Source organism: Pyrgilauda ruficollis, unplaced genomic scaffold (genome assembly GCF_017590135.1).
Source record: "Pyrgilauda ruficollis isolate IOZ18807 unplaced genomic scaffold, ASM1759013v1 scaffold1, whole genome shotgun sequence".
NCBI classification, from domain to species: Eukaryota; Metazoa; Chordata; class Aves; order Passeriformes; family Passeridae; genus Pyrgilauda; species Pyrgilauda ruficollis.
Genome location: NW_024508100.1, coordinates 16,901,313 through 16,913,130, shown reverse-complemented (window position 1 = coordinate 16,913,130; position 11,818 = coordinate 16,901,313). Strand labels below are relative to the sequence as shown.

The 11,818-nt window shown below is 35.5% G+C and overlaps 1 protein-coding gene across 1 annotated transcript in view; it reads left to right on the top strand.

The window, feature by feature from the left end:
* Positions 1–11,818, top strand: part of ARAP2 (ArfGAP with RhoGAP domain, ankyrin repeat and PH domain 2) — a 114,282-nt gene that overhangs the window by 76,485 nt on the left and 25,979 nt on the right. The window contains exons 20-24 of the mRNA XM_041484393.1: positions 4,150–4,313; positions 5,779–5,991; positions 7,599–7,704; positions 9,553–9,700; positions 10,406–10,474. Of these exons, the coding sequence (XP_041340327.1) occupies positions 4,150–4,313; positions 5,779–5,991; positions 7,599–7,704; positions 9,553–9,700; positions 10,406–10,474 (700 nt within the window). The remainder of the gene's footprint in view (positions 1–4,149; positions 4,314–5,778; positions 5,992–7,598; positions 7,705–9,552; positions 9,701–10,405; positions 10,475–11,818) is intronic.

The following is an 11,818-nucleotide window of genomic DNA, read 5'->3' as shown; positions in this document are numbered from 1 at the left end:
CCCCCCCCGTTATGCTTCTGATGTAGTTAGCTCTTTCTTATTATGCATAATAAACCTTCCCTACATACTGGCACAATTTCTTTGGGCTGATGGTTCATTCAATGCTTTCTTCTTAACCCTTTGATGATAGCAGTAAGTTTTCTCATAAAATGCAGTTATAGGCACAAAATTCTAAAATCCAGAATTAATATAAACTTAAGAGTCACATGAAAGGACTTGTGCTTCCAATATGGTATGTTGGATGTAAGACCTTTTGAAAGGTCCTTTGATTAAATATTGCTTGAAGAAAAATTTTTAATGGGATATCCATGCTTCAGTTGCAATTTTATTTTCTAAAATAATTTCATATCAATATTTACATTCTTAGTACCTCTGTTTTCAGAGAGGTAAGTGATTAGAATCTTGTGGGAATTGCCAGAGGGCACTCAGTTGTGCCTGTTGTGCCTGTTGTGTCTGTTGTGTCTGTTTCTCACTCTCCCTGCCCACCTTACCAAAAATTAACTATGCACTGCTTTCCCATTGCATAGCTGTGCAAAAAAGCTTACAGACATAGCTAAAGCTAGGGCACTCTGCAGTCCCTAACTTCTCCCCTAACTTCTTTGGGTTAAAGCGAAGCCTTTGCATTCTGGAGGATGAAGTATGGTCACATTTGTTGTCTGTCTGACTGCTGGGGCAGAAGGATGTGCTGGTAGTCAACAATAACGCTGTGTAGGTAATGGTAGCTTCCTTAATGTTGAGACTCATTGATCTGCTGCAGTCACTTGTGCCAATTCAATTCTCTCAATTCACTAGGGCAGAAATCTGCGTTGGCAGGCTGCCTTGTTTGTTTGAGTACTAAATTATTAATTTCTTGGCTATGGACTGTATGTGCTTCACACAACATAGCAAAAATTCTACCATTTTTCACCATGTTGTCATTATTGCTTACTGTTTGTTATGAAATGTGAGCTCTTTATCAATTTCTAGAACTGAAAAAATAGCACGTGTAAACATACTGTAGAAGGCAGTGCATTTGTATTGAAGGAATGCATTTTGCTCGAGTCTGTGGAAAATAGTTGGTAATCTGCATGGTATCTCTTCATAAACATTACAGTATAAGTTTTTCCAAATATGATTACTTCTACAAGCTCTTCAAATTTCTCAGTTTTGTGCTGCATGAGACATCACTATATTTCAGCCTGTGTTTATGCTTAGTCTTGAGCCTTGGATTTAATATTACTTTATATTTTGATAGTGACAATTAGTTCAATGAGAAATGCATGTATTTGTTATTAATTCTGTCTGAAAACTCTGTGAAAGAGATGAACATAGAGGTTAAATCTTCAAAGTTATCTCCATTGTTTCATGAACTTCTGTAGAAGACTTCTACTGTGCTTGAGGAAAGTTCTGCTCTTCTGCTGGAAGTTATTTCCCCTTTCCTTTTCATTACTTCCATGTTCAAGGAGATAAAAAAATCATTTCCAATTAGGGAAAAAAAAATGTTAAGTTTGTCCAGAAGGACTAAACTGAGAAGGACTGCTTTAAGCATCTTATTTTTAAATTGTTTTATGTTTTTCTGATTTAACTTTATTCCAGGTGTGTTCTCTCTCAGCCAAAAATTATTGAGGCTTGAGATGAGCTTTTTAAGCCACTTCCATGGGAAATTGACTGAGTTCTGAAATGTGTCTGGCACCAGTTTAATTTTTTTTTCCTCCCTTTTTTGCTCTTGAGGTATTGCAGTGAAAATGTGTCTCTGATTTATCTTACTTTTTGATGCCACCACTCTGGAGATTTTTGAGTGGGCAAGTATAATTTTTTAAAAAATAATTAGTTGCTTTCTATGAACAATACAGGTTCCATGATAGCAGTATGATTTTCATATTTATTTCTTACCAGCAACTTCTCTTTCATGCCTATTTTGGCCCTTGGGACTACAACTTAAACAAATACCACATTTTCTTTGCTAATTATTAAGTAGCGTCTTCCTCCACAACTGAATTGAGCTCAACAGCTTCTCAAATTTTAGAAAACAATGAGAACATCATCACTTTGTACTTCTGAAATCTTTTTTTCTAATGTGATGCATTGAGGGGAAGATGGAAAGGTCCATAAAATGCAAGGTGATCTTTTCCACATAGTTTAGGTATTTTATGTATCACAACAATTGATTGACAGGCACATGATTAGACTTTCATATCTCTGAAAAACGCTGATAAGTTCATATGACCTTTGATGTTCAGTACAGTATTTTTTTTCTCTCCTCCTCTGGTATCAATTCATTGATATGCAGCAGAGTTGCCTTTTTCTTGTTTAGAAGTAATATTATTTTCACTTTACAGTATGTGCTTCCTGTATATATTGTAGTTCTTTGGATAAAAAATAATCTATTGAGACTTCCATTTATCCTTTTGCATAATACTGTAATGTGAGTCCTGCTGTTCTGCAGGGGAAATAAACACCCCATAATATGCATATATATGTACATTTCTTGTGTTGGAAAGCACCATAAATCTTTTATAAATTATGTCCTAACCTCCTCTGGTCTGTGAATAATAGTAGGAAATGAGTAGAGTATCTTGCACTGTCAAACTTTTTTCTACTCACTTCAAACCTTTTACATTCCTTTTATATGTATGGCAGTAGCAATACCAGAGAATGTGGTGATGCATGCTTTGGAAGGCCTTGATTGAGAACTACCTGTTTTGACAAATCTTAAGGAAACTTTGGACAGTACTAAATTAGGCTCACTCATTTTGCTGCAAAAATAGGAGCGGTTTTTGAAAATTATTTTTTGTTTTTTCTTAGTGGAAGAGAGAGGCTGTGTTTCTACTATACAGGCATATGTGGCAGTTAACATGACTTTTAAGTAATGAAGTAAAGACTTCTTAAAAATGTGGTTCAGTGGGATGAAGTATTTTAGTGTCATCTACTCTGCTGCTGTATGGCTCAGTCTGTAGGGTGGATAACAGGCATATATGGCAGTTAACATGACTTTTGAAGTAATGAAGTAAAGACTTCCTAAAAATGTGGTTCAGTGGGATGAAATATTTTAGTGTCATCTACTCTGCTGCTGTATGGCTCAGTCTGTAGGGTGGATTCTGAGAAAAGTTCAGATCATGGCTGTGTGTATGTAATACATTGACTGCATCCCCACTTCCTGCCAAGACAGGAGTGCTAGAATGGAAACATTTATAAAAGCAAAATGGAAAAATATTAACAAAAAAAATGAATTTACGTATTTCCATATCATATAAAATGCTTTCCCCCTCCAAAAATGAAGTAATAAAAAAAAAGTATTTTCTATTTACATGAAACTGTTTCTATAGAAGTTCAGTAGAGCATTTTAACTTATCCTAATTAGCAAATAATTGGTCTTTAGAGAAAATTGATCCCTTGCATGTCTCTAGTGGGAGATAAGACAATGTATGTACAAAAGTTTGCTTACTATTTTAACATTTTAAACAGCTGTTTATTACACACATGCATATGGTTGGACATATCCCCTTAAACTTTTCAATTTTGATATTTTCTCTTAGAAGCTAGCTCGTCAGGGTGGCACACAGATTACTGTAGTATGCTTAAAAGAGTCAGAATAAGGCTGGGCTTTGGGATACAGGCAGAGTGTTGCATTAACTTATTCTACCTCAGCTCGTAGCTTTTTCATATATGTTCCTTAGCTTTGTGGTAGTGGGTGATCATTTTGATCCTTGTGTAACGAAGGAAGTTCAGTATGTCTCAGCTACTCTACAGAAGAGGTTGGTGGCTGCCTGGGGTGTGAATACAAAAGAAGGAAAGCTTTTTACTGTGTTGAAAGTTGTCTCTAAATTTGTTCCTTCTAAGCCATGGCTTGGACGTATGAATGCATAATGTAGGAGCAAGACTGAAGAAGAGTAATTAAAATGTTGGCAGGTTCTTTCAAAGGCTTGTGACAGTGTTTGTGGATCTTTTCATTTTTTGTGGCACTGGTAATACAAATGAATTTGGAAAAAAAAAAAGATGCTGTAACAATAGACCACCATCACAGCTTTATGTGGTGAAAGGTACCTTGATGTCTTACTCCAAGTATATATATATTTTTTTTCTTTTCTGAACATCTGCTTTGTTGCCATGGTACAATAACATCAGTTTTTCATTTCTTTCCTGAACTCAAAATATTTTTATAATTTTCAGAACGCTATACATCCATGGCCATACAAAGCTGGATTTCATGGTCTGGTATACTGCAATTGAAAAAGCAGCAGGTACAGATGGTAATGCACTACAAGATCAGCAGCTCAGCAAAAATGATGTCCCTATTATAGTGAACAGCTGCATAGCGTTTGTTACACAGTATGGTAAGTAGAGTGGATTTTATTCAAGCTAAGATCATTTGTGTAATACCGAAACACCCCCAGTGCCAGGTCCTATTGAATGAGTTTATATACTACTTAAAGTAAAACCATGCCCCTCAATGGCCTTGACGTTCTTTAATGAGATGGTGCAATACACTGCCACACCGCTGAGAATGGCCATTTTGGGGAAATACAGCTTGGTAAATGCCCTTTATAGACACTTTTCTATTTTAAATATTCCATTGTTTGCCTTATAAAACTCAGCCTTGGGTCCACTGCCCCAGTGCAGACAGCTCAGCCCAGAAAATAAACTCTGTAAACTTGGGAAAGCTGTGGTTGAACACATCTTGGAATCTGGCATTAACTATGGTCTTGAGTTCAGTCTTAGCCTGCTGGGTTTTTTTTTCAGTGAAATAACCTAAGGATTAGTTGGTTACCATTTATTTAAGTAAATTTTGCCAGCATAACTTTCCGTGGCATTAGGTTATATGCACATGATGTTTGTGTCCTTTTACTACTGCAAATTCATGAGTTTTCTTGTGAGATTGCTACATGCATATCAACTCTGTACAAATCTGTCTTTGGTATAAATGTGTCTGTAACCTCTGTCAATGAGAGCACCTAATTTCTATTTGAGTCATTGAAGTTTAACTAAATAACCTTTGGATAGGGCAACACTGCACTATTGTAAATAGTTGTATTTGGGTTACACCTAGTGCCTAACAGTAAGGAAAAAAAGCTTTTGCTAAGTTATTTTTAATGATTAGCAATAGAACTCAAGTTTTAAAAAATAAAAGTTTTGACTACAATAACATATGCAGTGATTTAAGGTAGTCATGACTTTGTTTTAAGCTATGCATTTTCTTTTTAATTTGACTTCAGTGGGTGGTTTTTTTACATATAAGAATAGTAGCTGACTGATGTCTTCCAGAACATGAGAAAAATCTGAAAAAGGGTATTTTCTACTAACTTGAGGCTTTTAAGAATAAAATATTTCAGGTTGGATGAATGCAGTAATACTTTGAGTCTTAAGATGAGTTCATCCATAGAGTAATAAAATAAAAGGAGTTTTCTCATGAAAGCATCTGCGTTTTATGTGCAATATAATACCTATCATTAAAACTTCTTTTTACTGTGCCTTTTGAAAGTACTGTTTTAGGAAGCCCTGAAGAGATTTGGGGATTTGAAATGTCTGTAGAATACTCTTGAAATAGTGATCCCGGGCTTGCTTACTATTATGATGAGTATTCTTGCAAAGAGGTCTAGTTGGGTATAAGAAGACTTGGCAGTGTTTTCACTAAAAAAAGGGAGTATCAGTAAAAGATCAGAAGGATACTGTTAGGAAATGCAACCACATATAATTGTTTGACAGCCACATATAATTTTCAAATAATGATATCTGGAATTTTTGAAAGAATGCTTAATTTTACATTCATTTATTTTTCTCTCCTGTATTTTTGTGCCTTAGGTTTAGGTAGCAAGCAAATTTATCTTAAGAATGGTGATTCTTCCAATGTGGCTGAACTGCTGGAAAGCTTCAAAAAAGATGCAAGAAGTGTTAAACTAAGAGCAGGAAAACATCAACTTGAAGATGTGACGGATGTACTGAAAAGTTTTCTTTCTCAAATAGATGATGCACTTCTCACTAAAGAACTTTATCCATTCTGGATCTCTGCATTAGGTAAGGCATTCAATAACATTCTATACAATAAAGGTTATATGTACATATTCAGTATGAAATTTGAGGGGCTTGTTAATTTGCTTACCCTGTGTCAACCTATGTTATTTCATAACTGGCAAAACAATGTAGTGAGAAAAAAAATATTTGGGGCATGGCTGCAATAGGAACATGATAATCAGAGATGATTTTTATAATGTTCTTTTAAAATGTTAGTCGCTGTATTGCAATATTTACAAACTGCAAGAAACAAGTGGTTTCCCTGCAAAACTGTGCTATAAAATTGCAGGCACAGCAGTAAGAGATGCATGGAAAATGCTGACAGAGCATTAGTTTCCATCTTAATGCATAGGAGTCACATAGGCGTATTTTTGTGTGGCACGTCTTGTCTTTATAAAAAGACACTAAAAGCATATTCCTTGTTTATTTTATTTTATTTCAGTTCAAATATATGGATGCTGCTTTAATATGAGCCACTAGACTTTCAGGAAATTAAAATATTATCAATATTACACATTTTTGACCTTCAAACTCAATTTCAAAAACTAGAGGAAAAAGTATTAGGAGTTCATTTGCTTACCACATGATTAATTGCATCAGAAAACAGAAGTTCTGAGGCAGTTTAGATTTGTCAGCTCTTTTTAATGGTGTTACAGTGATTTCCCTTCCTGATCTGTACACATGGCTAAAATTCTACTTCAGCTTTACAACGGAAAATCCTGTCTGGTTAAGTGATACAGAAGGTACTTCTAGGAAGACTAAAACATTTAAGGAAGTGGAGTAGAAGGCCTTTAAACTGTTGTTTTGTTATTTACTTTTTCTTCCAATTGCCATAGAAACCAAAACACAGTCAGTAGTTAGTGGAGAGCATCATCAATCAGCCAGCAGATTTCTGTGCTTTCTTTTCAGAAACTTGAGACAATCAAGGAACTGAGAGGGAAAAGCTAACTAAATGCAATCTGCATTAACTTTGTTTATGCTCTGAGCATAAGGGGGCAGCACGGGGTGGCAGACTTGAGGTAGAGAGCTGTGGTTGTGTTTCAGATACTGTCATTCCCAAAACTGGAATTCCTGCCATCAGCCTTGCCATTGTTCAGCTATATGTAACTTATTTACCAGCCCTTTCCCCTTGCTTTCCTCTAATCAGTTTTATATATGCTTAGATCCTTAAACTACTTTGTGCCTTCAGACACTTTCCCAGTAAATGTTTAAGATATGGAAAGGTCTTTTCCTCTCTCCTTGCTGGGAACTCTTAGAAGTACATTTGCACTTGTGCATGCGCAGTTGCACTCACACCATGTACATGCACAAATTACAGATTAAATATGCTTTGAGAGAAAATGCAATTGCTGTTCTGGCCTTTAGTCTTAAACAGGGGCAAATGGTGCTTGAATATAGAACTGTCCCTCTTTATTGGTGTTTCCCTGAACTGGTGCACAATAGTAGACTTTTTTAATAGTATATTGTCAGCATTGCCTTTATGAAGAAGAGGTTGATTTGGTAAATAGTAATTTTTAAAGTCTAGATGCTGCAGATACAGTTAATGAGAACTGCTGTTGGTTTTTAGCGTGCATTGTTATTAATGCTCAACAATTATTATTTTCTGGCAGATACACAGAATGAAAAGGAACGTGTGAGGAAGTACAGAGCTTTTATTCGGAGTCTTCCACCAGTCAATAGAGCAACTTTGGCTGCTTTAATTGAACATCTTTACAGGTCATTGCAAATAAAGCATTGTAGCAGAGAAGTTATTATAATGTGTTCCCAGTATAACTCTACAATATATGAAATGTGGCTTGCTTCATTCACCAGTAGTCACAAAAGCTTATTTAATTGCAGCAATTAATTGCATTTGAATTCCTTTAATTGATAATGTGTTTTTTCTTTGGTTGTATTTTTTAGCTGTAGGTATCTATAAAAATGAATGGATTTGAACAGCCTTACAGGGAGAGAGGGCTGCCAGTGTATGTGTCCAAGTAGGGTAATTTTTGATGTAGCTTCTTTATGCAATTTCATTTTACTCCAGTCTGCTAGTCTTCCAGAGGATTGTTGCAAATGGCTCTTGAAATTAAAATATTTTTTTCAGTGAAAATGTCCTTCTTCACAATCTGTTTTGCACATAATAGCTTTGAGAATTTCCTACCCTTCCTGTTTTTAATCAGTGCTTCATTTTACAACTGAGGTAGCGGTAGAGAATATCCAAAATACAAACTTGCTTAAGCACCAAAGGTCATGACTTATTCTTAGATCAAATAAGTGGCAGAAAATTTGTAAAAAATATCTGACAGGATGATTCTGAGGTGCCAAGGTTAAATAGTACTGGTCTATGTTATATCATCTGTTGAACAAGTCAAATTATAATTTTGGTGAACTGCAGTGAGTATAGAATGTGTAGAAACTTCTCTTAACAGGATGTTGTGTTCAGAAATTATGTTACATAGCCAGGTACATAGCCAATGTCATTTAAAAATATTTATGTGATTATTAAATTGATTGGTGCCATTATTTGGATAAAGATTATGCTACAAATTGTGTTTAAGAAGTTTCTAAGCATGTCCAGTTAGATATATTAATATGATGTTGCATCTGTTCTGAAAATAGTGTGAATTCATGCATTTAATGGCCAAAATTCTGTGGTAGATTCAAGTGTTTGCCTCTAAAAAAGGACATGTTAGGTGCACAACAGAACTGATATGAAAACTTTACCATAGGGATAGGAACGTAATTTCTTTCCACATTTTGTTTGATCTTTGATCTCAAGTTTGTAGGATATACTTACATTACATAGTACAGTGAAACTGTATTTGGCATTGATTTGGCCTCACCTGGAGCACTGTGTGCAGTTCTGGGGTCTGCAGTTAAAGGATGTTAAGGTATTTGACTGCATCCAGAGGAGGGCAGCAATGCTGGTAGAAAGGGCTGGAAGGAATTGCCTATGGGGAGTGGCTGAGGACTCTGGGCTTTTCTGCTTCAGAGAAAAGGAGGCTGAGGGGTGACCTCATTGCTCTGTGCAGCTTCCGGAGGAGGGCAAGGGGAGAGGGAGGTGCTGATGTCTTCTCCCTGGTATCTGGTGGTAGGGTGCATGGAAGTGATTCAAAACTGCATCCAGAGAAGTACCAACTTGTCATTAGGAAGGATTTCCTACTAAAAGGGTGATCAAACATTGTAACAGGCTTTTTAGAGGGATGGTGGATGACCCAAGCCTGTCAGTGCAGTAGGACAGTGCCCGTAGCAACATGCTTTAGCTTTTGGTCAGCCCTTAAGCAATCCAGCAGTTGGACTAGATGATTGTTATAGGTCCCTTCTAACTCAGGTATTCTATTCTGGTTTTATTGTTGTCTCTTCTAAGTAGTTTTGATGTCACTTGAAATGCAGTTAGAAAGTTTTTATTTCTGTAATGAGAAATAAAGAGTATAAAACAATATTAAATAAGTAATAGTACATGTTTTCATTGCATTTAATGTAGTTACTTTTTTTGAAGTGCTCTCCATATTCTGTAAAGGAGCCTCAGACAATCAAAGGAGCAATGAAACTATCTAAATATGTTTATTTTTCCTTCAACAGGGTGCAGAAATGTTCTGAAATTAACCAAATGAACCCTCAGAATTTAGCCGTGGTGTTTTCCTCATGCTTATTTCAAACTAAAGGCCAAACTAGTGAAGAAGTCAATGTAATTGAAGATCTAATTAAAAATTATGTGCAACTTTTTCATGTACGTATCTTTATATGTATCCTAATGGCTCAGATGTTAGAGATTCAAAAATATGAAAATCTGCTTTAAAATGGTCTTCCTACTAGATCAACAATCTGAGGATTTACAGGGTTTTTGAATTCTAATTCAGTGGATGTTTTTCTTGTCCTGCTTTAAATTTTATTTCCCAGTTAGTTTAATCTATGTAGGAAAGATCATTTATGGGATGCTATGAGATACTGTTTTCTGAAATGATGCTCATTCTCCTTGCTGTCAAAAACTTACTAAATTTAGGAAAATTTTATTATTATGACTATTGAAAATAGTGCTTCTAATGAAATGTTATAGGCCTGATCAGAAGTGAAGCATAGAACCATTTTGTGTTTTTAGTCTCTGAGCTGTGATTACAATTTGTTTTGTTCCTTAGACCCAGAAAAAAAATTAAATCCAATTGGATAGAAAAGCTACTACTAGTGGCAGTTCATATTAGCCATTTTGATTTGGAGTTGATTCTGCCACTATAACATTGTTTTGCAGTTTTTCATTGATTCCTCTCTGTTTCAATATGTATTCCATTAATTTTATAATAATGAGTCTCATCAATGAAGAGCTGTTTCTGACTGATAGAATATTTTGCATACCTGCTTCTATGAAAACGTGAGTGGCAGTATTGGCAATTGTTACCATAACTATTTTTAATCACTCCATAATTGCTTATTTATACAGATAAATGAAGACCAAGTCAAACAAATGGACATTGAGAACAGTTTTATTACAAAATGGAAAGACACTCAGGTAGGTGTCCAGTTAGACATGGATAAAAGGGAGTGAGGCCTTAACGCCTCTGTACCTAGGTGTGGGTGCTCTTCTGTTTATCACTGAGACAGCATCACTCCAGGCACTGCACAGTCATGCTTGCCTGCTAAGTCATGCTTGAGCCAGGTGCGAGATAAAGTGGCTCAGCTCACCTTATTGCTCTCCTCATCAGTTCTCCACAGCAGTTTGCCACAGGCTTCCAGTTAGGGTTGAAACTAATCATGTGGTGTGATGGAGTGGTGTAACAGCAGTGCTGTAATCATGTAGGCACCATGGGTAATTGGCAACTTAGGCCTCAAGCAGCTACAATTAAGAATAGTAAGAATTCTTTACATTTAACAGCTGACAGTCTGACATCATTGCATCAAAATGTGGGCATATATGTGGGAAAATCAGTGATGTAGATACTTAATACTTTGGAATATACAGGTTGCCACAGTACTATTATCTCTGGTTATGGAGAATGTTCAGAGAACAACTGAACTGAATTTCTGCTGAATTACTCAAAGTTCACATGTCTGAAATGTCAGTGAAGTTCTGTTCCAGGTGGCACTTCATTAGTCGCTTTTCATTTTCTGTCCACCATATACTTATGCCAGCTGTTGCAGTAATTTACATCACATTTTCTCTGCATACGGTTGTTTATGTGAGCCCAGTGGAAATCATGTGTCAGCTTCATTCTTATTTCCAACCTTTTTCTGTAATATCATCTGAAAAGCAAATTTTATAACTAAATGGGCCTTTTTGAGTCTGTGCCACTATAATTAAGCAGCTTTCTTCAAAGTAGCTTTGTAATGCTTTTCCTCACAAATGTTTCCATTAGTTTTCTATTCTCAAAGACTAAACTAACTTAAAAGTTGCTGTTTTTCAGAATGTGAATGTTCTTTAAAATTCAGCACTGCCAGTTATTTTTCTATAGAAATGTAATCTTAGCTTCTGTAAATTGGTCAAAATGTATCCCAAAGCTCAACTGTTTATTTATATATATATATATATGTATGTATGTGTGTGTGTGAATATATATATGTTTCTATATATTTTTATTAACCTTTTCCTCTGTTGGTAGTAGTATATAAATAAGTAGCATCACTATCAATACCATTCTCAAAAATGAAGACACAAATTCTTATCTTAGTGTTGATTATTAAATTCTTTAAATTTGCCTATTAATAGAATGGTGCATCTTCTGGTGAGTCCCTGTTTCTGCCCTAATTATTTGTCCTATGCTCTGATCATCACTTATTTTTAGGAAATATTTTTTGATACTGGACTGAGATGAATTGCAATCTTTTGAAGATGCTTATGACTATACTAAAAGGGAAT